At 38.8% G+C, this 27,744-nt stretch overlaps 1 protein-coding gene across 1 annotated transcript; it reads right to left on the reverse strand.

The window, feature by feature from the left end:
* Positions 1 to 20,322: 20,322 nt before the first annotated feature.
* On the reverse strand, positions 20,323 to 26,786 carry WDR12 (WD repeat domain 12). The gene is made up of 11 exons (XM_008634682.2): positions 26,674 to 26,786; positions 25,928 to 26,034; positions 24,994 to 25,109; positions 24,448 to 24,602; positions 23,818 to 23,863; positions 23,542 to 23,627; positions 23,212 to 23,352; positions 22,991 to 23,096; positions 22,065 to 22,197; positions 21,474 to 21,546; positions 20,323 to 20,780 (listed from the first exon to the last, which is right to left on the reverse strand). The coding sequence occupies exons 1-11, from the start codon at positions 26,695 to 26,697 to the stop codon at positions 20,703 to 20,705; spliced, it is 1,065 nt and encodes a 354-aa protein (XP_008632904.1). The 5' UTR covers positions 26,698 to 26,786; the 3' UTR covers positions 20,323 to 20,702.
* Positions 26,787 to 27,744: the final 958 nt, after the last annotated feature.

A 27,744-nucleotide genomic window follows, 5' to 3' on the forward strand; every position in this document is an offset into this window, starting at 1 on the left:
GCTGGTAGGTTAATTTTGCTGTTCAGTAGAATGCAGCTGCTGAAGCCTACCCGGGGAGGCACTTAGGCTGAAATGGTCTCATGTTCTACATGTATCTGTTTACTCAAAACAAGCTTCCTTCTACATGAGCAGAATTTGGAGCCAAAACTTCTTTAAACTAGAAGTGGTGAACTAGATAAATTACTGAGTTCGGGGATTTTTTGCTAGGTCTTCTATTAAATTTTGGCCTTAATTTGTCTAAAAGGCTTGGAGCAATTCCCCTTCTGGGAAATCATTGTCAGTTATGTTTCATTCCAGAATGGAAAGGTAGATTTCTTGGAATATTGTAGAATTCAAGTGTGTACCCCTCAAGGCAGAGCTAGCTTCTGCTTTTCCAGTGGTGGAAAAGCTTGGGCCAATAAATGTGACATCAGAATCAAGTTCTCAGTATTGTGCTTTTCACAGCCAGAGACCATGGGTCAATTTGCACCTAACTAGGAAACCACTTGGCTGAAATGTAAAAGAAATTCACAGCCAGTCAAGTCTGGAGTATTTAATGCTTTCTCACATTTTAGGCTTTTTTACCTGTTCAGTTGTCTATGGATGTTTGCCTGTCTCTACATGAACAGGATCTGATTCTTTATTAAATAGGCTGTGACCTCATTCCTCAGGAAACTATTTCTTCCTACTGATTAGAAATCTGGTATTTATGGTTTTGTGCATGTAAGGATGATCTTACCGTAAATATGTCTGGTGTTCAAAACATCTTCACTTGCATTATATATAGGTTAACTGCAAGAGACATTAAGAAGCTGATGAAGATCATCTATGAAGACAAAGAGAATGGAAAGAGCAACTCTGTGGTGAGCAGTGACAGTTTTCCAATTCTTGATTCCCTGTTTTCATTATGAGCAGTTACGTTCCTCAGTTAAATAGCTGCTCTTTTTTTTTTTTTCCTTTGGACTGTAAGGGATAACAGACTGCTGGGAGGATTTCTCAGGTATCTCAGTTTTTTCTTGGAGTTAGGTCTGACTGCATAGCAAATTACTATAGAAGTGGTAAGCTAAGGCTTCTTGTTTTTTATCATATTCCCTTGTCCTTTTACCTCCTCCTGGCTCTCCACTCAGCATTTGGAAATTGTACAAGATAGTCATCCCACCCAGACTTCAGAACATGTGAAGGGCTACTGTCTAACACTGTTTCATCTGTGTACAGCATGTACAGAAGCACTGTTCTCTGCCAGACATGTACTGGTTAAATGCTGTGTGCTGCAGACATCGGTTAGAATAGGATGGAGGAGATAATTTAGGTGAAGTTCTCCCACACTTGAAAAAGGCTGGATTCATCACCACTGCATATACCCTTTTTTTCAAGTCTTAGTCCTCCCAAACAAGCCTGATCTGCCTCTTCCTGCACTGTCTTTTTACAGAACCCTGTTTCATGTAACCTGTGCCATGGCCCTGTAACTGATGCTTGTATTGACGTAGGAGCATGTCTGTGGTCAATAGCAATTTCACATTGCAGTGACTTTGCTTGTAGTAAAGAAAAAATTCAGTAGTAGATTAAAACCTCATTACTGCAAGCAAAGTAGAACACTGTTCATTAATTCCTACACTTATGAGCATGGGTGTGTAACTGCTGTGATTAAGCTGTTGATTAAGAAACTGTTTGCACAGTTTGTTGTGGATGCCTTTCCCAGTTACAGATGTGTAGCTGACCACTGTAAGCACTGTTTCACTATAAACACTAATTTCACTGTTGATGGAAATGGCTGTTAGGGAGGTTTCTGTGCTTCCTGCTAGTGGGTATTCACTGCAAGTAGCTGAACAGTGAGCACTGCCAAAATTAATCTGGCTGTGTGTGTCAGGCAGGCAGCAGGTAAGAATGTGTTCTCTTTGCCCTTCATCTTTCCAAATCCCTGAAGTTAATTGCAAGTTAGGACAGAACTTGACCTACAACATCTTGTGTTGGACAAATTAGCAAAGAAGGTACATCCTGGCCTAGCCCAAATCTTCTGTGTGGCTTTTGCAAGATTTTAATCATGTCTGAAAAATACTTTTCTATATGCAGAAATCGTAGAAGCACTGCTGAGCTGCAAGATGTAGTGAGGTGCTGCATAGAATAGTTGAAGGGCTACAGCAGAATTTGACTTACAATATGAGTTACTTCTCTCTTGAGATGAAGTTTTTGTTTCTATTTCCCGTTTAAATAGAGCTAGTTTTGGTCTAGGGTTGTTCTGGAGATTTTTTTTTTTAGATATTCTCAACCTTTTATGAATTATAGATATTTAATTCCTCGTTAAGAGGTTGTTTTATAGCTTGTTCAATGCTGCAGTTTCAATGGAACAATTCCCTTTCCTCACACAGAAAATGGTCTTTTTGTTGTGACCTTTGATTCAAGTTGTAAGCAATGTCTTCAGCCCATAAACCTAATCTTCAGGTTTCTGGGAGATGTTTGCTAAGTTCCAACTAATTTCTTAAAATAAAACTGCAGGGAGCTGTCCTTGCTCCAAGAGCAGGATGGATGGCAGCATTCTCCTGCAGGTGTGTAACAGCTGCCATCCCAAATCACCCGTGTGCATCCACACAGTAAGCCCAGCCCATGGAAAGCAGCAGGTCCCTGAGTTCAGGAGTCACAATACAGGTTGATTCTGATCTTAAGCTGCAATCTCTGGACAGCATCAAATGCAGCTACTCAAAAAGCATGTTTCACAAATGTGTTCAGTTGCAATGCTTGTTTAAAGCTGTATTGCCTACATATCTGTTCTTTTCTTTCATAGCCCTTTCAGTAGTTCCATAAATCTCTTTTTAGAGCCACAACCGCAGTCAAAATAGCTGTTAAAACCCACTGCTGTGCAGTCAGAAATGACAGGATCAGAAAGGCAAGAGCAGCTAGAGTCTGCCTAACCTAAAAAGAAATCTTCAAACTGCATCCTGCAGTGTAATTCTCCATGGCCTTGGGCTTACTGAAACCCTCAAAGGGTTGATGCTGGTTTTGGTGCTGCAAGAAGTTAATTGCAAGCTAAGGCAGAGGCATCTCATGGGCAAATTCATGAAAGGGCTACATCCTGGCCTAATCTGGATGGCTGTTTTGTGTGTTTCTTTGGCAATATCAAGATTTAACCATGCCTCTGTTTTGGTATACTGTGTTTGTATTCTAACTGCAGTGGAAAACACAGAACCTGTACTCAGTCGCACCTTTGCTGCTAAAAAAGGTCCTGGGAAATTGCAGATAGTCAGCAGAACAATTCTAAAGCTTTCAAAGTGCCTTGAGAAGTTGTGGATGCCCCATCCCTGTTGATTGGACATCCCAAGTCAGATTGGACAGGGCTTTGAGCAACCTGGTCTAGTGCAAAGTGTCCCTGTCCACTGCGGTGGGATTGGAACAAGACAATATTTAAGGTCCCTTCCAACCAAAGCTGTTATATGATTCTATGAAAAACTAAAATTCATGGCTTTCTTGGGGTTGGGATATGATACCATCATCACATCCACTTTTATGTCCCAAATACAGTTTTGCTGTCTCAGGTGTCAGTTGTAAGCATGTGATTCCTTGAAGACAGAACAATTTAAAAGAATCCTTTGTATGCCCTGGAGTATTTTCCTGGAACTAGTATTTGCCTGGTAACCCCAGGGATTTTATTTTTAGAAAGCCATGGCGTAAAAAATAATTAGCTAGATCTAGTTACCCCCCTGCCTTTTTATCTTCTGTGATGCATCACAAATCATCACTTATCTGCATTGAACCATACCAATTTAATAGGCTTTCAAACAGCTCCAAAATGTCCCAAACCCAAGGTGTTAGAGCCTGATTTTTCTCTTAAAACTCATAGTAGGATCCTTTAATGCTGTTCTTCTTGGAACTTAAATGCCCACCATCATGCCAGATGATGGTGTGTGTCTGTAGCAGGATGTTAAACACTTTTTATAATAGTAAAATGAAATTAGTCTGTTTTAAAGACCACTGTAATAAAATACTGTCAATATTTGCCCATAAGATAACTATCTAAACATTAAGCAATTTATCTGTTGAATATCCAGTGGTATCTGGGCTTGAAAGGAGATCCAGATCTGCAAAAATACTGAACTATGTGGATACAGTTTTGATACTATTCTAAACAGCTAGGAAAAAATAATGTTTGTCGTTAAATGCAGTAAGACCTTTTAAAATAATAAAATATTTAAATTGACCTCAGGATTCATCTGTAGACAGACAAAAAGTAACTGAAGTGTATGTAGTTGTCTCAACAAACTGGGAGAGCTGGCCTAACTTGAGTTGATTGGTACATGCAATGAAGTGGTAGATTGAGCTGCTTCACATGTTGAATGCAACTCGAGGAATGTTTCAGATCACCTAGAATTGGGGTCTTAATAAAGTACAAACTTGGTGTCTCTTACCAAAAAATATTTCATAATTCAATAGAAGCACTCTGCTTGAACGTTTTCTCCATCCTTCAGCATGAGTTCCATCACATGAGGCTGGGTACAGCCAGTGTCAAATACTGTGTGATAAGAGTGTTTATGTTACTTTTTTCCCTTCTCTTACTGGCACTTTTCTGGCAATAGTGGGACTTAAAGCATGCAAAGTAAAGAACAGATTCTCTCCCTGAGCCAAGAGTGTGGTACTGCTGTCTGACATTGTACTGTAGTGCTTTCACTGGGAAGTGCAAAATATGGTTGACCTCTGAAAGAGAGGAAAATGAATTTGTGGGAGCCTAAAAGATCAGTAGGACTAGAGGTCCTATCTTGATTCATTTTTCCATTGCAAATTCAGATGTTATCACTTTTGCTAATAACTTTTTGGGAAGTAGTGAATTGGATGTTGACTAAGATGCTGTAAAATACGAGCTATTAGATTTAGTGCAAGGCACAGGCTACCCTGTGGTGACTGTTATTATAAATTAGTACTTATTCCAGTTGTTTGAATTTTGTCTTTCCTCTGAACAGCTTAAGGAAATAATGCCACAGCAGATGATATTAACTGCATCAGCTATTATCCCTTTCTGATTTTATTGTAGTGCTGAACACTACATATGTTACACTTTAAAACATGCTTTACAAGACCTATGATTATTGTAAGAATTAGAGATGATAATTCTTGCTTTTTTTTTTGCTGAAGTACTACTACAGATTTGAGGAACACTAGACCTTTATTGCATACAAGAAAATTGCACCTAACATTTAAATGAAATTTTTTTTAGTGGATTTACTGGAAAGTCTACAAGAATTCAGTTTAATCGACTCAGTCCAAGCCTATTTCTGATTCTTATTATCTTTGTCTAGTAAGAGCAACTTGGATCAGTATTTTAAAGTGTATGTTTGAAGAGTGTGCATTCAAATTATAAAATTCTGAACCCAGTACTTAAGAATGTATTTTCACTTTGCTGGCTGATCTCTTCAATGCTGAAAGAATCAGGACTTAGTAAGAGATCCAGATTCCCAGAATATTATCCTGATATACTGAGAATTGACTAGTTGTATTCTTTCAATTTTCTAGTTGCCAAAACACAACAGAATTTTACTTCCTTCAGTTTTCTAGTTTTCTCTCCTGCAAAACTTAGCAATGTGTAAAGTAGGACAGTGGGATGTAATGTCTTTATGTGTAAACTTACTCAGATAACTGTATCATAACCTACTTTCAAGATGAAAAATTAATTTCTATAAGTAGTGAAGCTTTCATTTGGTGGCTGCTAGATTTCAATTGGCATTTCTTAAATGAGTGCATGTTCTCATTTGAAAGTCCAGGGTCTGCAGAAATTTTTTCATGCTTTGGAGTAACTGATTCTGCAAGTAGCGTGGAACGAGCTTGTTGGCCGCTACACAGAGGGCAGAGCAAAGCTTTCCCTGTCTGGAGCTGTATTGGGACATTTAAAGCTGTAGCTGGTTTGATTCATCGTAACATTGTGTGTGGCTAATGTGTTAATTAGCCAGCTGTTCCTCTCTTCTGCAGGAGATTATCATGCATGTGCCTTTGACTGGAAGCATTTGAGAATGTGTGCTACCATCTTGGGCTGGGTGACTCCTGGTCTTGCAGGCTGAAACACTCCCTCCTCCTTTTCCTCTTGCAGCACTTTGTGTGGAAAATATTAACGATGTTAACATGTTTCAGTACAGAATGGTTGGGTTTTTCAAACTATCTTAGAGGAGAGGAATGATGGTTTATATAGGATCATAGAATATCCAGAGTTGGAAGGGACCACAAAGGTCACAGAGTCCAACTGCTGGCCCTGCACAGCACCATCCCCAGGAGTCACACCATGTGCATGAGAGCATTGTCCAAATGCTTCTTGAGCTCTGTCAGGCTTGGTGCTGTAATCACTTCCCTGGGAAGCCTTTTCCTCTGGGTGAAGAACCTTTCCCTATATCCAACCTGAATCTCCCCGGTACAACTTCAGGCCGTTCCCTCGGATCCTGTCAGTGGCCACCAGACAGAAGAGATTGGTGCTGCCCCTCCTCTTCCCCTCACGAGGAAGTTGTAATTGCAATGAGGTCTCTCCTCAGCCTCCTCTTTTCCAGCTGAACAGACCAAGTGGCCCCAAAACAGTGATCCTTCTGCAGGTACTTCTAGGTGCTGTCTAGATCAGCCCTAGGGTATATATTTAGGCTGATCTCATGGAAAAGATGTTCCACCTACTCTCCCTTCTGAAGAATATTAGTAGGAAATGTCGAAAAGTAGTTTTGAGTACAGGTGTTACAGGCAATTTTTTTGTGGGTTTTTTTTAACCATTTTCTGGGCTTAAATTTGAGAATCATCAGGCTTATCTGCACATTGTTTCTTCATTGAATTTCTGTATTCTGAACTTCTGGAATAACTCCTGAAATAAGAGTAGGCCTGAGATTTTCAGCTCTTCTTCAGTTTTTCCAATACTGCCAGAAGGGCTGAAAATTAAAGCCAGGAGGCCAGAAGAAATTCTCAAATGTGTATGCATGGGTGGGTCAGCTCTGTTGTAATTTGTTAAATAATTATAAAAAAGTTAGATGACAAAGTATTTGGAGTAGTATTGTGTAAAGGTTACATCATTCTTGCAAAAATTGGGTGTTGTATTTCAGAAAGTTCCTTTAAAAAGGATAAAGAGACATTTGACTTTGAATCTCCATTGTTTGTAATATCCTCTTTCAGTATGAAAATATTTTCCGTTCCCATCAGTTTTGTCGTTTTTTTTATTTGGCAAACATGAATATTTTTCCTGAACTGTGAGTAGAATGCAAAATTGTTATTTTTGTTGGCTTGCAGACATTGTAGCTTCCCCTCCAATAAGACTGGCAGATTTATTTTTAGCGTTCTTGTACCAATACATCTTATGCAGTTATTTAGTGAAAGTAGATTAGACAATCCTAAAGAATAAGTTAGGCTTAGGCCTTGCTTGCAAGATTTGGGGGTGAGCTGTATGTGACAGAGAATAGGTTCTTTCTATCTGTGAATATGCAGTAAGTTTTACTCCATGGTTACACAGCTATCTGCTTAGTGCTCTTGGCTGTCTCCATCTCCCTCTAATCCAGCTCCAAAGGGACTACTTCTGACATTCCAAACTGCTGAGCAGCTTTCCGACAGCTGCTATTGAAATCTGAATAAAAACAAAACTGTTTTCTTTGCCTTCCCTCCCAAATGGGGATCAGGTGAAAACAGCCAATTTCTTGTGTGTGCCAACTCTACCCCAGTGCTGCACTGCCAGTGCTGGGGCGGTCACCTCTGATGTGCTTCAAACCCTGAGAGTTGGAGTTGCGCTTTAGAGAGGATGAATAAGTTGTGGGCTTTCAGTTTTAAGGGCTGGAAATGTGAGTCCTGTGCACAGAGGGAACTGCTTGGCACTGTGGGTGAGGTGGTCCAAGATAAACAGCAATCATTTGTGACCCCACCACCATGGTTCTGGACCTTTAAACTCTAGCATTCAATCTACAGGAAAACTATCTTAGGTGTTTCAAGTATTTAATAAGCTAAGTGTTAACTTTTCTGTTCCTGGTAATTCAGTTATCCAGGTAGAAGATTAGACACACTGTAAAATGTGTGTTTAGAATGTGAAAAAGAAATGAAATGAAAGACTGCAAGTTGAAGAAGAAGATTAGAATTAGTCTTTTTTTAGTTGAGAGGGTTTTTTCCAAGAATTCTGGGAAGCAGCTATTTCCTTTCTAATGAAACATCTACAGAATGTTTATGATTCTTCTAGAGTGCAGTTTATTTTTTGTGCTTGTTGCTTACTGATATTTCTGGAAATGTCATCTTTCTTCTCTCCACATTCTTCACTGGGGTTGCTTAAGGGAGACTTCTGTAATGGCTAGGGGAAAATCTTTCTTGAGAAAGAAAGAACACATTGAACCTATTGCTCCATCTCTCCGATTTATTGATTCTTCCAGTGCATGATGTGTAATGATGATGTTCTCAAGTTTCTGCTTGTAAAAATAGTTTCAATAACGTGTTTAAAAAATCTTATGGAAATTCTGGTTGTACTTTGTAACACCGGGACTGTTTGTATTTCCTCAGGAAGATGATGGTATGCCAAAATTTTGGTCACACTTAAGAAGATTCTATTTTCTAGGTTGCAATGCTGTATAGCCATGTACTAATTTCATTGGATTTCTTAATTCCATAAAAATACTTTTATAGGTGGAATTTTAATAAACAGTATGGCCAGAGAGATTTAAAAGAGGAAAAAGTGAGGGAGAAGGAGAATAAATATTCTGCATTTTTGTATGCATTGGCAAATGACCATGGGGAATGACCTTGAGTGTGCTGAATTAATCATTCTCCTTTTCTGAAACTTTGCATCTGTAAGAAAGCCACTCACTTGGTATAAAAGAAATTTGCCTCCTTGCAACAGAATGATACAGATGGGAGTCCACAGACTGTTCAAGGGCTCTGGACATAAGCTATTTCACAGAATCACAGTGAGGTTACTAAGGGAGGCAAGGAGTTCATTGAACTAGTTTAAAGCTGGCTGCTATTTTCATTTTGTTTAACTGTCTGGTTCTACAGTATGTGGATCTCAAACAATTGGCTTCCTATTTGATTAACTTTTAAAAAAGTATATGACATCTCAAGCTTGAAACTACAATCCAGTCTTAAAGCCATTTCTTCATAAAGCCACATATTCTAAAATTGGAAAACTCTACTGAGCATGCAGTTCTCATGTCCAAGTACTTGTGCATGTAGTTTTTGGATAGAAGGATAATTGGAATATTCAAAGGTGAATGAGCTCAGAATCTGTTTGCTTGGAGGAAGACAAGGAATTAGAGTTTAGCCTTTCCTGGTGTTGCTTCCTAGAAGGCTCTGCAGAATTCTTCATATTTTATTTTTTAAGTTGAAAATAAATTTTTAGTTACTGAAGTTACATTTGCTCTCTTTGATTGAAAAATATGAGTAAACTGTGCAAGACTGCAGTTCAGGAGAGGTCATTCCTGCAGGCAGACAGACAAAGGCAGCAGGTCCATACCTGCCATGGGAAGATGCATGCTCAATCATGGGAAATTGTTAAAGGCAGGTGAGCAGGAGGGGTCTGGATACAGCAGATGCCTGATAGACTGACAGGGAATGTGACAACAGGTACAGTGACTGCCTTGAAGCAGGTTCACCTTCTGGCCTGCACCCCTTCGGCTTCTCAAAGTCAGATTTGGTAACCCTTCCTTCCATCTGCATCTAAACCTGTGAAAATTGGAACATGCAAAGGCAAAAAGAGATCAGTCTTTGACTCTTACTATATGGTATACTACCTGCAACAGTTTCTGATTAGAGAATCTGTGAATTTAAAACAACTTGGAATATGTCCCAGTCCTACTGATTTCTATTGTTATGAGGGGTTTTGTGCTTATATAACATGATCATGTCTATTCCACAGACAGTGACCATTTATTGGAGAAAAATGTAGAAATACTGAATAGTAATTATAGCTTCTTCACTTCCTAAAAGTGAAAACTGAGGAGTGAAGGTAATATTTTACAGTAACCTAGCAGTAGATGTGCAATTTTGGCTTGGATCCATTTTCTTTTGCAGAATCTTAACTGAGCACTTTGCATATAATTACACTGTCATCCTGGAGGAGAGTGTTTCAGGCAGAAAAGAGAAAAAAGTTCTCCTTCACCCTTTTGTTTGCTCAGAAAAAGCACTTAAAAGAGTAACTGCTGGAGAGACAGAAGATGGAGGAGAGGCTTTTGGAAGGCAAGTGTCTACATGAGTAGGAAAGTTGTTGCAAGGTTTCTCTTATGGTGACTTGTTCATGGTGTTAAGCACATTCTTCAGTTTTAATAACAAATACAGAGAACAACAGGGGTTTGTTCTCCAGGTGTGGAGGGGATTTGTTTAGTTCTATTTTATTTGCTGAGCTCACTCTTGAGATACAGTAAATACCTCAGTATGTACTTTAACTACTGGTGACACGTCTTTGCATCCACTTAAATCATGGTGAACTTGTTGGCAACCAGTACTTCCTGTAGTGTAGACAGTACTTGTATGGATGAGTGAATGTTTACTTTTTGGAATTCTCCATTTTGCTTGCTCTTGTCAGGAATACAACTTGTGGGATTCATTTTTCATCCACAGCCTTGCTTCTCTCTACTCTGTGCTCCAGAGGGCATCAAATATTGTAGTTTTATGGCAGAATGTTGGTAGTTCCTGCCAAAGGTGAAACAAAGGCCAACATGAATGTAAAAGAAGTAAAAAGAGTAAAACTGTGCAAGAGCCCAAGTGAGCAGAATGTTTTGGGGAAATGTGGGAGAAGTGGACTGACTGTAACTACAAAATAGTAAAAATTAAGACTTTAGTCTTCATGTTTTTCAGCTTTCACGCACAGGCTGCCCCTCACTGCCTTTTTACCACATGGCAAGAACAGTAATAAATGCTAAGCTGGAAGGTGATACATAAAGTTGATTTCCTGCCATTCTATGCCCCGAAGTGTAAAAGTACCAGAGATGCATGTTCCATAAAAGCAGCTCTGAATTTACAGCAATAACAGGAACCTGTTTGCCTGCTTGTGGACAGCAGTGCATCAGAACACTGCAAATACCAACTTAGGCAATGCCAATTTTTTTTAACTGGAATTCCCAGCATTCTGAATATAAATAGAACTAAAATGTCATACAGTAATGACTCCTCTGCTCTTGCCAACTCATAGTAGACAAGTGGGGGAAGAATCTGTTTTTGATAGCAAGGTGTGTGTCTATCTGCCCAGGAGTTGCGTTGAACTTCCCTTCAGTCTGTTGCTGAAAATGTCCAAGAACAGCTGGATTGTGTAACAACAGCTGCTGCTTATTGAGCAGTGAGATCCCTCCCACAGAACTGCACAGGGCTTTGCCAAGTGTCAGCCCATGGGGCTGGAGTTTGGGATTTGATGCATCTCTGGGTGGGTTTTTACTGGCAGTTGTTCTGATGTGCTTGCGCAGCCCAGTCTGAGCAGGAGAAGGATGCGTGGGAAAGACACAGAGCAGGCACACAGCGGGAGCTGGGGAAGAGAGGGGCAGAGCTCCCATTTAGCACCACATCTTCAACACCTGTGAGCTTGGTCTTGACAGACATCAGAGTTTAGCAAAGTGGTTTTCTCTTCAAGTATGAAATGGCTTCTGCTTTTGACATGTGTCCCTCCAAATACCTCTGCATCCTGCACTTGCAATCATACCTTCAATTGAATTAACAGCAGTGCATTCAACTGAGTGAATGGGGACTACTAAAAAAAATAAAATTGAAAACCTTGCCCTTGACACCTGTCCTTTTTCCAGCTTCACTTGCATTGTGATCTGCCTGAGACATTGATAAGAGCCCTACCTTATTTCCTTCCTCAGATACGGGTATAAAAAAAAGTAATTGAAAAATAAAATGTGTGGCAATTCCAATTTATTGACTATTTTTATCATGAGAACTCTGAGGGTGGCAGAACCACCATGTTCAAACTGCTAAGCTGCATAAGATGACCTTCAGATTTTGACATTTACAGTTAGATGTGGGGTACCTGGGGTTGGGGGAAGAGTGAATTAAAAAAATAAGTCACTACTGTACATATCAGACTTCATATGGAACAATGGTGAAATTATAGGCATTGGGAAGAAAAAATGGTTAAGGGATAGATAGGCATGCTATGAAGGAAGATGAACGTGAGTGTTTTACCATTTTATTAAACATGGTGGGTTTTGCTGGGTTTCCACTAAAATGTCTTTAATTGAACTCTGGCATTTAAGAAGATGTTCCCAGTAATGTTTCCAGGAATTTTATAAAGGTTAATTTTCTGTTCTTTGTCTTGAGACTTATGGAAGCTTAGGAAAAAATTATAATATCTAAATAGATTTATATGTAAATTATAGTATATATCTAAATAATTCCCCAAATAACACAAAATGCAAGAAGTTAAAAATAAATGAGAAACCACTTGTGTATATAAACTTATGTATATGTTGTAAAGCATTTTAAAAGAATTTTTAATGTTTAACACTTGAAATGCCCATTACAAACAGCAAGCAGCAGTTGGGAAGGCTATGCAGTTGTAATGTAATTTTAAATATTAGTTTCAAACCCATTTCCCATAAATGTTCTTAGTAGATCTGCAAAATATTGATTTTGCTATCCCAAGGTGGTTGTGGTGGGGTTTTTTTGGTTTTGTTTTTTATTTTTTTTAAAGATTAAGAGGTGAAGGTGTAATGGAGGTGCAATTTCTTTTCCACAAAGTTTCCACTTTAGTAGTCATTTTTCACTGTATCATTTATAATGAGCAGCACATGAGCAATTACATATTATTATGCTGGCATTTAATTTTTTAATTGGAAAGACATAAAATCTTTTTTAATCCATAATTACTGTTTTTCAGTATAATGTTCTATTGAAATTTTCAAGCATTATAAAATTCCTTCTTCATTACAAATAGTAGGCCCTGCAAAATATAATTAGATTGAATATTTAACAGAGGACTTTGTATTCTTCTAGTTGTGAAAAGACAGCATTAATGAATTTTTTCATCAAATCTCAAACCTAATCTCTCAGTGGTCAATCCGAAGCAGTGACTGCCCCAGGAGACCATAAATGTTTTGATGTACCCTGATGTTATACACTATATAAATATCTATCTAGGGAGAGAGAGTTATTATATATCCCTAATGTTACATATTCAGTACTTATTTAAATAATAAGAATGCTAAAAAGAAGGAGAAAAGAAAGAAGAACCTGAAACAAGGATAAGCTTTTTGCTGTATATTGTACCATAAAGTCCCCATCAGTATTACACCGCTCAGTAGTGGATATCTATACAGGCCATTTGAATGAGAGATCATGTAAAAAATAACACTTTTTAGATGCAAATTGTTGATTTATTATTTTGTGGACATAATCAGTTAAACTATTAAATATGTAAGCATGTAAATAAGCAGTATGAATGTAAAACTAGAAAATTTAAAATACAGAAATGTTCTGTTATCTCATAGCAATCAAGCTTCCCAGCAACAAAAAGAACAGAAACAAGAGTCGAACTTAACTACTGAAAAGTGCTGAGTGCTACTTGTAGACAGGTTATGAAGTGCAATCAAGACAAAAGTCACAGAGGAGTGGTGGTCCAAGCTCCCTGTGCCTTTCATCAAGAGTAATTGTGAGCACGGGCACAGGGGGAGGATTGGCTCCGGGAGAATGGGTGGTGGCTTCAGCCACAGGTGTGCAGGCACCTGACTGTGGGCGGTGATGCTTCCCAGAGCCCTGCTGGTGGTGCAGGACTGATGGCAGCAGCCCGGGCTGCTGCTTAATCACTGAGCATCAGCTGTGCTGCCTTTTACTCACCCCTGTCCTTCAGGTGCTTGGAATTCCTCTAAGGATGGGGGGAAAACTTAACAGCACAGGCATATGCAGAGTAAATGTAAATGACAACAAGGTGTGTCAAAGGCAAATACTGCCTGCTGCCAGGGCCCTGCTGTCACAATGGAGTTAGAAATGTGTGTAGGAAGAGAAATGCAGTGGCAATGCATTAGGAACCCAGAGTGTCTTCTATATTGGAGTGTTAGCCTAAAATTCTCTTTAAAAAGAGGAAGACTTTTACCTTCTTGATACTCCTATGATGAATAAGAAACTAGATACTTTGCTTGTAAAACATGGAGTGGGTAGCAAAATAAGGAGGGTAAATGGCAAGAACAAACTGCTGCAGAGGGAAACAAAAACTTATGTTATTCTCTAACTTTTTAAAATAGCAGCCCTATTAACACACTGTTGTATCGTAAATTATAAAAAATAAATACAGAAGGATGGTAGGAAATGGCAAAAGCAATACTCGAGCTAGCTAAGCAAAATTATTACCTTCCAATAAGAAGAGATTACAATTCAGACATTCCAAAAATGAAAATATTTTTCTTTTGCTGCACTGAACTGCAGCAGGCTGAGAAAATATTAGAAATAGAGATTTCTTTCATTAAAACAGAACTTCTCTGGTATGTAGTATAATATTATTATTCTCAAGAATGACCTGGTCTGATTTGTCTCATAATCCTCTGTTTACATGTAGCAAGCAATACCTATAGATACTGCAGAGGTTCATCATGGTGGGGTGGTGCACAGCTTGGAAACTGCTCTCCCTGCAAAAGTCATGGCTTCTTTTTAACAGGACCATTTGGACTTGCACATTTAAATCACAGAAGCCTAGAGACTGGAAAACTGAAATAAGGAAACTGTAGTCTCCTTATCTTCGGTGAGTTCATGCCGGATTCTGTGGCGCCAGTGCCATACTAAACATCTGTTGCTTTGATTCCTCTGTTTAAATAGATTGGATTAGAAGGGGAGAAAAACCATCATCTCCTCCCCCTCACCGTTCTGTCCAAAGCTTAGTTACTATGAAGACAAATCTTATTTATTTCCTGTCAGAAAAGGCTTCACTGACATGGAGTATTCGATTTTTTTGGAGGCTGGTTCTGACTCGGTTTTCAGCTACATTAAGATATAAGATCTGATTATTGTAAATTACATGCAGGTAGGCTGCATGTAAGTTTCTCTGTAAATCTGTATTAATGCCATTGATTTGGATGGGCTTCACTGTATTAACTGGAATTAGAGCAGGTGAACTGAAACCAGGATCTGTTTAAATTTGTGCTGTTTAGATCTAGGGAACACTTTGTTCGGTATTGTAGCTGCAGGAGATAAGTACTGTTCTGAGAAGCAGCAGAGAATATCCACTGAAGGTCTCTGTATGCTCTTAAACCTAAAGGCAAAACATTATGATTGTTAAATCCATGGTTCTTTCAAATGCTGTGCTTATATCAAGAGGACCATTTGCATGTTGATGTAAGATGGAAACAATATCTTTTGTGTAACACCAAGAAGTATTCTTGATCCCTACTCCAAGTATTAAGAAACTACTTCCAGCAAATTCTAACACCTCATCCTATGCTCAGAGTCCACCAGAATAACAAACTACCAATCCAAGACCTGAGAGATAAGATCTCTACAGTGGAACTCAGGGAAATTCTGTCAAATTTTGACCATTTTTTTTCTTTTAAGATCAAAAAGTTTTTTCAAATTTGCACAAACCTTTGCACACTTGGGCTAAAGCTGGTGCAAAACCTGAGATGAAAAGAATGGGAGAGAGATGGAAATTTCTGCTCTTTAAATTAGAAAACAAATTAGTGGCTTTAACAGAGGAGATTAGAAAACATGTTTGTTGTGAATCCCAAGCATTATAGTATGAGCAACACTTCCCACTAGTGCCACACCCATGCCACACCTTTCAGGCTTTGGTTCAAAGTCCGTGTTTTGAGCAGATGGTTCTGGGTGTCCGCATCCACTGTTCAATCAGCGGTGTGCCAAAGGCTTGGAATCACACAAATGAGGAATTCGTGTCACCCAGCAGCCTTCAATGCTGCAAGTGCTTTAAAAAAGGAGAGTGTAGCTTATTTGTTGTTGTCATACTCCCAATTCCCAAACAAGTCCATATGACAAAGAATTCTCAGCCTGGCTGCCAGATTGGTTACTGCAGTGAGCTCAGATCTGCTAAGCTGTTCCACCAAATGTAAGTGTGTGCAGGGATGTGTGTGCAGATATGGTGGTGACACCAAGAGTGGAAAATGCCTTGAGATGGTCTTCCTCTCTGGTGCTGAACAGCTTCAGAAAACAGTAATGTTGTTCTAACACTTGATGCTGTTTTTTGGGCTTTTTAAATGATACAGGAGACTGAGGCTGCCCTGTTGAAAGTAACTAGTACTTGTTATTGGCAGGGAGAACAATCCATTTTCATGTATTCATATTCTACCTATCGATTCATACTGACTCTGCTCATGGTCCCTAGGTTTATCATTAATTTGACATCCAGCTCTGCATCAGATGTTACCACATACTCATCTTCATTCTTCTGCACTTTGTCAGCTGTTGTTTTGACCTGTCTTGAGAGCAGAAATCCATGAGAGACTTCTGGTTTGTGCATGTGTGTGTAACAGACTTGAACAGTTTTCAAGAACTGGGATAGAGAGAGAGTTAAAGGAGAGGAATTAATTCACTGAGCATTTCCTGCAGGCTCTTCCAAGGGATTTCAGCTGTCTTTCACATGCAGTTTAGAACAGCTGTGGTCTGACTGAAGATCACTGCTTCCCTATTCTAAATTTAAAGACCATAGATAGTAGGAAGTGTGATGAGGGAGACCCTTTTGGATAAGCAATATAGATTATTGCAATGTTTTACTATAATTGGTTTATTGTGTTTCTCCATACAGCTTTCTATTCTGTTTCTGTGAGTTCTGGTTTGCATCCAGAGGTCATTTCAAACATTTGGAGAAATTTCTTTGCTTAAATGATACATTATCGGCTGAAAGTGTCAGTACTAATCACAGAGCATTTATTTCAATGTTTATTTAGTTCTACAGTATTTTAAACTTGTACAGAGATCCCCCGTTGGTCACAGGCTGCTAGGTGTCCAATGGAATAAATTGCAAAGATATGGAAAATCAACATTTTGAAGTTTCAAGTATGAATATTGAAATTGGTACAGAAATTTACATTTTTGTGGCTTGAATTACATTTTCAGTATTCCATACAGTACATGTCTTGATTTGGATGGCTCGATAGACTCATCCAGACTGAGCAGCTGTCTTTCCTAGACCAGACTTAGCCAGCTTCTCACTGGCAACTTAAAAACCACTTATTTCATGCAATTTACAGGACAATTTAAATTGGTTTTCATAGCAATTAATTTCAACCCGAGTTTTGCCTGTAATTTGAGATCTCTGCCAATGACCTTACATCAAACAAAATTGGTGATTCAAACTTGATTGGGCTTTTTTTGGCATATAAATTGCAGTGTAAGCTACTACAACTTGTTGTTTGCTAATGAAATATCTGTGCAGCTCACTGTAGCCTTGTGCTTCTCAAATTCAAGCAGGGTGATAATCCATAAACTGCATTTACCCCTGGACTGGGATGTGTGAGGGCCAGCTTGGCAGCCCCATTATGACAGAGAGTAGAAATCTGAAGTGTGTTGACCTAGTTCTCATTAAGTTTTTATCTGATAAAACATTTTGCCTTCCCCACATCAAGGGAAAAGAGCACATGCTGAAATTTCAGTGAGGTCATGGAGCAGATCAGCCTAAATCACATCCACCACTTGTTTGGGACTTTTGTTTGTTGTTGTTTGGAGGGGTTGTTTGCTTTTTTAAGAATCATGTTTATCATCACACAGTTTTGGAGATAAGTTTGTACCCTCCATTAATTCAGTAATGAGAAAAACCTTAAAAATTCTGGAATTCTTCAAGTTATATCCACATTTAAGTAACAAGCTGATAATTAACAAGATTTAAATCAACTTTTAAGAGTGTAACAAAAGTTTGTCTTTTTCCTTTGGGGAATCTGTGCATGTGCCTATCTAGTGCTTTCTATTGCAGAAATGTCAGAAAATGCAGGAGAAAACTCCTGAGATATGAGGTTTTCATTAGAAGTGTATTCCTTTCTCTGTGTTTCCTTCCAATCTCTGTGAAATATTTTTGTTTCAATTGTAGAAGTCACTTTAAGCATATGTGGTTAGATCTGTTTCCTAAGGTATGCATGCTAAAATCTAGAGGAGTATGTTGAGTTTATCCTGGAAATTTATCAGCCTATACAAAACTAAATTAAACTTCAGTAAGTTTATCTTCACTAAGGACAAACCTCACCCTGGGCTCTGGACTGAGTGTTGAAAGGGATAAGCAGAGCAGCACTGGCTGGAGATCTGCACTGTTGGCCCGAACTCATATATCCACATTATCCACACACACCTGCTCAGGTAGTGTGTCACTGCAACATTTACTCTTTCCTTCCCCCTTCCCTTGTTTTTCCCTTAATTCGATCTCCTAGCTGAGAGAAGACTGAGACTAAAAAAATAAACCAAATGCCAACAAGAGAGAAAAAACAGTGCTCTGCCAGGGCTGGCTGTAGGAAAGGGATGGCAACCATCCAGAAGCAAAGATGAAAGTCTCAAAGCAAGAAGAAAGCTGAAAGAACCAGCTGGATAAAAGGAAACACGTGAACAGAAAATGCAAGTGTGACACTAAGCCAAGGACCAAGCAGGTGAACCCTTGTCTTAAACTAATGCTTTTAATGTGTGTCTTAATGCATGGTGGTGTTTGAACTCTATTTAGAGGCAGCACATGTGTGCTAGTGAACAGTTTATGCCAGGTGTCAGTGCAGAATGAAAAGATAGAAATAGAACAATGTGTATTGCACAGCCTCTCAAAAACAAACCAACCCCCACCTCCCATCAATAAAAAACCAAATGTAGGTCAATCTTGCAGTAGCTGATTATTGTCTTTATTCCCCTCACTTGTAGTATCACTTTTATGTTTAAGTAAAACTAGCAATTAGTACATAAAGATTCTTTACTGTTTTGTATTATGCTACTAGGGTACTAGGAATATGCAGAAATGGTTTTTAGGGGAGGAAAAAACCTAATTTTTGTGAGTAGAGTCACCATCAGCACCTTGATTGTGCATTACCGTGTTTTTGATTCAGCTCTTCTGCAGTTTTAAAATCAACTCATGTTGACCACTGTAATTTCACACAATCATTTTAAACAAAAGGACTGCATGTTTGAAAGTCTCATTAAACATTTTATTTAGGATTATAGATTATCCAAAGAACTGTCAGCCAAATGTAAAAAGCATTGGTTTCAGGATAATTCATGGACTGTGGTAATACAGATATATTCCAAAAATACAGTGTACTTACACCGGTATCACTTCATGTTAATATGGTTTACTTAGTTCCTTCTTGGTCTGTTCTTTTGCCACAGTACTTTTCCAAATAAGAGGAGGGTGTAAAAATGCTCCTGCTTTTAACTGTGGTCCATCAAAACCTACTTTTTCAGATACAATCTGTGTATTTATTACAGGTGATAGTAGATCTAATGGATTCACTGTTTGAAACTGAAACAACTAATGCCAGCTGGGTTTTCTTAAGTCTAAATAATATTAGTCTAAGATAAGCTGACACTTCAAGTGACACGGTCTTTTTAAAAACTGTTTTGTAAATCTTTCTGGAAAGGCAAGAAAACCATATTAAGGTTACTTATCTTGCATTCATGAATCTTTAGACATATGCATGTAAGTTATTAGTTGCAGTACTTCACTTGCAGAGCAAAGGGATCAGAGATCCTTCCCCTGTCCTTTGCCATTTTCACCAGTTTTGCTCTTTGGTATTTCTTAAAACTCCTTGCTCAGAACTATATATGTATTATATATATAGTCTATATATAATAGTACATATTATGAACCTGGAGGTCAGAGTTCTCACTCTTCAAAGAAAAATTATTAATTCAAGCATTTGACTTGTTTGTGCTGGACAGGTCTTACACTGATCGAAAGCCAAGACACTGGTGAGGATATTCAAGTGTGGTTTCCATGCAGTTTACCAGTGCGCTGCTTTAACATCACATATGTGTCATCTAACAAGTGGCAGCAACAGCTTTTTCATTTAAATGCTGAACTCAAAGCAAAACCACCAGCAGAGAAACTGAGCATGTTTGAATAGCTCTTATCCTCTCTATCAACCTAAAAGCTACTGCAACTTTCTGTATCTGCTCTAAGAACAAATTACTTCTTCTGCATTCTGTTTGTGATCCATCACTTGTTTCTACAAACATGCTTTTAGGACCAAGACACCACATTAGTTGTACTGCAACACAACAAGTACTGTGGTACAAGGCTGGCATTCTTATAATCTACAGCCCTTATTTATGAGCTACTAAAATACGGAATATTTCATCTGCCACTAAATCTGTCAAGTTCCTCTATATCGTGCTATTTACACTGCAAACATACCAAGTCTTCATCCTAGAAAGAAGCCTGGGTTCGTTAATTAAGGACCAAATAATAAGAACTGCCAACACCCAGACTGAGGAGAGCTGAAATCTCATTTTTATCTGAAATGACACAGTAAACCAATGAACTGTTGATAAAAGCTTTATTTTTTTTTCCAGTGGAAAGCAGGTAAACTCAAAAAATAATTTAGTCAGTGAGTAGTTTTTCTGTAAGTATCAGTAAACAGTTTAGTTCTTATTAAAAGGGCTATACAAATAGTCATTTAAAAGACATTAATTCAAAGCCATCAAAAAGGGAGGAAATGACCTTTCACATTAATCCCATTTGGGCTTTGCTGTTTTTCTGTGACAAATATGGATATAGGTTACCAATACAAAACCAGAAACAGCTCTCTGAGCAACAAACTCCTCCTTTCTTCGGAAGTTGATTGTGTAGAGATGCTAATAGAGAGCAACTGCTGCAAAAATCTTTGTTTTTAAAAAAAAAGTCTTCTGGCTGTTGACCTTCATGCCCCAACATCAGAGACTGTAGCTGGGTATCTGTAGCAATACAGTTTGTTGTCTGCTCCTCCACTCAGTAACAACTGATGAAAGAAGGAAACTGGGATTAATATCACAATTAAGCAAAGTAAGTACACAAAAGTTAAGGACTCAATTTTTCTTTCCTTTTTAAAAGGTAGTAGTGAATAATGAACTGTTAATGCATGACTAAAACCCAGAATCAAGGTGCAGAAGCAACTTTGTCCCTTACTCTCCTATTAAAATTAGAAGTGAAATTTTTGTAGGGAAGTTGCTTAAGCTTTTCCTGACTTTTACTGAGAATCTTGAACATTCACAGAATGGGGTTTTTTGGTAATTTTAAATACGTGTGTACCACAACAGTAGCAGAACAGCTTGCTATAGAGGATTATATAGTTTCCCCCTTCTACATGTACTGACTGCCATGCCCCAGCTGTTCCTTCATGCTGCTGCTTTAGTCCCAATGGCAGACAGCAGTACCGTGGAACATGTGTTTTCTGAGTAAGGTGCAGTGCTGTTCTTGTCTCTCCTAGTTTGGAACATCAATATAATGCTCAGTTAATGCTACAGGGCTTCAGCTCCCACCATGGCCCTTTGCAGAGTGTGGGGACACACAAAGTGACACCACCCAGACAGCACAACTACAACTGCCTGTTCTCTTCTAGCTTTGAGCATAAGGAAACAATCCATGACTGCTTTTAGCTCCATTCTTAAACACCATGCATATAAATCGAGTAACTTGCTCTTCAGATTCTTACCCCTGCTTCTGTCCAGTCCACACACAAAACCTTGTCTTCATGAGCAGCCAAGTCATACAGAGGAGCTTTGCAACTGGTGAAAAACAGGTTTGAAGTTAGGTGAGCAATCACAAACAACAACTGGTCCCAGGAAGAAATGCTATCACAGTGCTATCAAACAGATGTGGTTAAGCAGTTACAAACACTTTGAGAGTACAGACATCGACCATGTCTGTACTCCTCTGCTTTCTCCAGAGCCGATTACGTTGGTATTATCCTCTCCTACATCCCCAAAGAGAAAAGCAGCAACATTTTTCATCTGCTTGCAAACAACTTTGAGAGTGAAATTCAATCAGTTGTTAGGAAGAATTTGTTATAATTTCCTTCCTCCACATGTAGATGCTGCTCAGCTGTGTTTTCCAGCCCTCTGGTAGACTACAAGTATTTTTCTTCCTTTCATTATATGGTTGACTTCCAAAACCTAGAGGATTTTCACAAATGTCACAGGGGTTTCCAATGAATGTCTCTGACTGCTTTTGCTATTTCATGAGGGGTAGCTCACCCTGTAAGCTTACATGCCTTTGAACAGCAAGAAACACAGGTTTATTTTACCTCCTTGTGTCCCAAAGCTTCACAATGTTGTCCAGAGAACCAGAGATCAGCTGATGCTCGTGGGTAGGTGACCACTTCACAGATGTCACCCAGCCTGTGTGAGAAGTCAGAGACAGGAGAACCAAGGAGCCATCTGAATAGAAAGAGGAAAAAACACAGATGCTGAAACCAGCACTTTTAAGATGTGCACAAAATCCAGTGTGATTGCAGTTCAAGTTAAGTGAACTTTATTTAAAGTGAACAAAACTGTAAGCCACACAAGTTCTGGGGAAGAAAAAAACCCAAAGAAACAAACCCAACCAAACAAAAAAGAAACCCACTCCAAACCCCTCAAAATGTATTTTCTTGTCACTAAACTTTCTTTTTAAAGAAAGAACAAAGATGTGTTCAAGGCCAGGCTGGGTGGTGCTCTGAGCAATCTGCTCTAGTGGAAGGAGGCCCTGCCCAGGGCAGGAAGGTTGGAACTAGATGATCTTTAAGGTCCCTTCCAACCCAGACCATTCTATGAAATGTGTTTATGAAAATAAATCTGGTATAGGCTCAGTCATAATATCCACAATTCCATCTGTTTATGATACACAGTACCATGTCCAAGTGACTACTATTTCACTTTAATGATTATCAGACTAGCCTAAGTCTGAACCTTACCAAAAAAAATTTTGTTCTGCAACTGCACAGTTGCACATTTATTAGTAAGTTTAAAAATAAAGGAAAACCTAAGCCCAGTTAGATTTCTAAATTATTAGGTAAGAAATTAAAACAAGTCTTGCACCAGAATACAGAAAATAGATGTAACCTTTGTATTTAATAAAAGCCCCAAAGGGCTAGTTTCAAGCAGAGGGACCAGAAGAGTTTGTGAGATGTCTCTCAACAGGACAAAGTTCTGATTTTGAAGAACTAAAGAGACCATGCATGTTTTAGCTCACCTTTGCTGCGAGGATCCCATAGTCTGATATGTCTGTCAGTGCTCCCTGATGCAAGACGTCGACACAGGGGTGAGTAGGAGACAGAATTAAACACTTTGTTTCCTGTCTGTCAGTAAAGAAAATAATAACTGTAAGAGAGGAGCTACAATTTTACACAGCTTTTTTTTTTTTCTGTGAGCTGGACTGCAGCTCAATCTACAGAGAGAGTACAATGATCTCACCAAAGTTGATTTGAGATCTCCAGTCTCAGCATCCCAGAGTTTAATGGTGTGGTCCCATGATGCGCTGCAAATTTCTTCAGCATCTGACCACAGCACAGAGGAGATGGCTTCTGTGTGGCCAGAGAGGGTTGCCAGCGGAGTCTAGAATTTAATGGTGACAGATTTGAGTGAGTTATCATCAAAAAAATCTATTATTTCAACAAATGAAAATGTCCGATTATCCTGAGACATACCAGCAGAAATTTTAAAGTCACCTTTAGCAAAGAGAAATTATTCATTGTGGCTACACTTCTAAAGAAAAATCCTGGACAAACCTGGAGTTCATCTTACCCTTGTTAGTCCCAGCTGTTCAGTTTTCTGCTTTTTCCGTGGTCTGTTAGCTGCTTCTTCCATTTCATCCTCCTCATCTGTAGGTACTGTGACAAAAGACAGGCAGACTTGAGCTAGAGGTTTTTGAATTCCATCTCCATGTAAGTAATTAAACAAATCCCCATATCTGTGGTGCCTACAACCATCATGCAGGTGATAACCAGATCTAAAATCATGTAATTAACCAAACCAGTAACTCAGCACAGTGATGTATAGCCCTACAAACTTACATCTTACCTGCAGACCAGATCTTTAACATCTTATCCCAGGATCCACTGCAGAACTGTATGAACAGAAACATTTTGTTAAATGTTGATCCAGAGAGACCTTGGAAGAGATTATTCTTTTTACTTTCTTTGTAGGAAAAATATCTACAAAATATCTATTTCCTTCAACACCAAAACGTTTACTTTAACCTGTCGGATAGTGAGTCGAGCTGGGAGCACTGACTCCACCTTTGGTGGGAGTGCTCATAACTGTTGAATTCCTGGGTGAAGGGAAAGAACCTCTTCATCACCTGCTTTTTCCAAGTACTCTGGAAATTTTTTTCCCACCACAACCACCGCAAAAATGTAGGTCAAATTTGAAAATATTTATTATAGCACAAAATTAGCATGCATTTAAAGTAAAATATACTTTAAAATTTAACTTGTTTTCCAAACTAAATGATTCTGTGATTCTAAAGCTTAGCACTGATATAACACACCTAGTTCTAAATAACCACCACTTATAACAAGACTGGAAAATTATCAGTGTGTCATAAAATCATGATGATGAATACCCATGCAGGGACAAAAAGAGGATTTTTGAGGTACAGGCTGCTAAATCCCAAATCACAAAGGTTCCTTTCCAGGAGGAGTCACTCACTTTGGTTCTTGTACAATCAACAGCCACAGACTCGACACTGCCAGCGTGTCCCCTGCAGCAGTGAAGGGCTTTCACTTTGTTTTTCTCCACGTTCCACTCCCAGAGCAGGACAGTTTGGTCCATGGAAGCGCTGAGTAACAGGCACGATAAACTATCTGAGGTAGAAAAAAGTTACACTCACGCCCAGCTCAGCTTTCCAAAGTCTTTATAAATAATTATTCTAATCCTAGAAGAAATAGCAGATAGACAGAAACTCGTATGTATTTCAGTCTACATCATGTTACCCTGCAAGTACAATTAATATAACTATATACACCAGTATTTGCAAATGGAGACTGCAAGGTGGATAGACAACAACCATCTTAAAGTAACTATATTCATTACTGTTAAAGAAGTATTTTATGCACACCATGACTTCATTTCTGACACCACTGATAGAGACTGAAATAATTACATTTAGATAATTAAATATTTGTGGTTAAGGAATGCCAGCATTTCTCTCCCAGTAAATCAAACTACTACTATGTCCCTGCTATATATACTGACCTTGCTTCACCCACGCCACATCCTTCACCACTTCTGTATGCCCAGCTATTGTCATGATGGATTTTCCTTCCACAGACCAGATCCGAGCAGTCTGATCATAGCAGCCAGTTAATATCCTACAGGGTACAGCATTTTAAGCATCATTGTCTTTAAGACCAACAAATGTTTTTATGAAATAAAGCCTCAACCAGAAACTTGGAAAAATATTAGCACAATAGCTGTTTTAAAAAAATAGCTTGAAAGAGTAAAAAAATCTTTTTGCTACGGAGCAAAGCTTCATTAAAGCCTTGCAACTGGGAGGCCAGGAGTACAGGCCAGAAAAACAAGCAGTGAGAATACTGCATGTTCTGGTAGGTGAGACCTGAGAGGACTTATATTATTTACATAATTTAAAACTTTATTTGTTGTTTGTAGTATGTTGCCAGAGGTTCTCAAAGTATTTTCAAACCTCTACTTAATATATGAACATCACCTAGTTGATTGGAAAATGAATGTGAAAACACAGTAGAAAAAGACAATTATGGCTCTCTGGCTTTTTTTAAGGAAAATCTCTGCAGAAAGGTATGCTATTCTATTTGTTGCTAATGGGCGTCACATTGGAAGTCATGGGTTTAAGCAAAAAAGAGAGATGAGGAAAACTTGCTTTCCTTTAAGAGAAAGGATACTAAACAGCATTTCTTTTGTTCATTTGTATAAGCAGTATCTCCTGTTCAGTGTCTCTGGCTGTTTTCTACCTGTGTTAAAGTCACTGTCAGTGAACTGCTTACAAAAGCAAGTAGCTGAGTGACTTGACAGGTTAAAAAAAAAAGAAACAAAGCAAAGAGGAGAGAAAAACCCAGCCAAGGGATTATTAAAGAGAGAACAGCACTCCATTTAACACCATGGAGGAACACGAATAAGCAAGACAAAACTTAGAATTAGCTTAGTGTGGTACCATTCTTCAGTGGCTTGAACAGAACTGATCCAGTCATCATGGAATATGCATTCTTCTGGCTGAGGGGCCATGTATTTCTCCACGTACTCTATTTCCACCACTTCTTCCTGAGCTCACAGACAAAATACTTATTTAGTGATGTAGTGTGTTTTTTTTAATCAATAACAGTAAAATTTAACTGTAGTGTGGTACAAGTATGCAAGTTTATTGAGCAAAGGTCTTGGTATCCAAGTCACATCAGTAGAACTAAAGTATTTCGAAAAAAAAGTGTGAATTATATTGCTTTCCATATTTTTATCAAATTACTATTAATAGCAAGCTGGAAGCAAAACCAAGTGATTTCACTCTTCTTACATTCCTCTTCTTCTATATTTACTAGTACAAAACTAAAGTGTCTAAAACACTTTGCAACATTTTCTAGAGGTAATATTAATCTTCCCCATTATCCCCCACCATAAGAGACAAAAATATATTTTAATGATGAACTCAGTAAGACAAGAATTTCCCCTCTGAACTGTATACAGACAACAGATTGGATAACTATGTTCCTTGCACTGCCCTGTCTCTAATCACACTCATAATGGATTCAAAAATACATGGAATTCTCCTGGAAAAGTGGTCAGACAAGAAATAAAACTGAACAAGCAAATCTACCTAGCTGACAGTGCAATACCTAAATCAGATTGAAGTAAACTGGCTAAGTCTGTTCTACTGTCCTAGAAGGGGAGAAACTGAGTATGACTTACTGTGGAAATATTTTCCATTTCCATGTGTGTGACCAACGGCAATCGCAAGAACTGGCCATTGATAAGGAAGTCAAATTCCACATACTTGTGATCCGCTGAAACGAATCAGGGAAAAATCAGCGTTCAGGTGTCACTATTTATTTGATACCATCACGAATGGCATCATTTTGAGACTGGTTCAGGAAAATGGAGCCAGGAAGAGGTTAAAAAAAGACCCAAACATAAATAACCCTCCCCAAAACAAGACCAAAAGCCCAAAACAAATGACAACAAAAACCAAAAACTCAACCCCTTGCTTTCTTCTCCCAGTTTTAAGGGGGCAGCCCATTACTTCCACAGGATTATTTAAGTGAAGAGGAAGGAAAATTTGCTGTTGGGGTTCAAAGAGCTGTTTGCCTCTTACTATATTTTCTTTGTAGCTATGCATAATCAAACCCCAGTGGTGCTTCCTGACTGTTCTGTATGGATCTTGCCACTTGTTACCACCAGCTAGAGCCCTGTATTTGTGGCAGCAGTAGGAAAATCCTAAGAATTTTTGGTTCATATTTCTCCCTTTGTAATGGCATAAATGACAAAGGCCCTGCATTTTGGCAGAAGCACTGCACTGTGCATTCGTTTTCTATTCCAGATTGTTTGCAATTTCATGGGTCAAAAGCAACTTGCAAAAGCCTCAAGAAGCAGGGTATGATACCACTGACCCAGTTTCTTATGGAAAATGGGATTTTCCAACAACATTGCACAAGTGCCTTTCCCCAGATAATCTTTCAAGTCAGTCAGCCCATTTCAGCACTGACAGAATGGCTGACGTTTTATTAAAGGCTGTCATAAAACCCAAACCTTTGGTTTCATTAGATCTTGTGCCAGGTTTTGGGAACGCTTCCATTCCCATCTGCTGTGGCAGCCTGGCCTGTGGCGCCGGGCACACACAGTATTCCAGCCTTCGGAGCATTTCTCCTGGGAATGCCCAGCAGCCCCAGTACCCGCAGCGCTTCAGATCAAGTTCCAGGAGTGCCTTACTATAGGCAGCCAGGCCAAAACAGCGGGGCAGGGCCGGCTCGGGCTGTCGCCGTC

Source organism: Corvus brachyrhynchos, unplaced genomic scaffold (assembly GCF_000691975.1).
Source record: "Corvus brachyrhynchos isolate BGI_N302 unplaced genomic scaffold, ASM69197v1 scaffold255, whole genome shotgun sequence".
NCBI lineage: Eukaryota > Metazoa > Chordata > Aves > Passeriformes > Corvidae > Corvus > Corvus brachyrhynchos.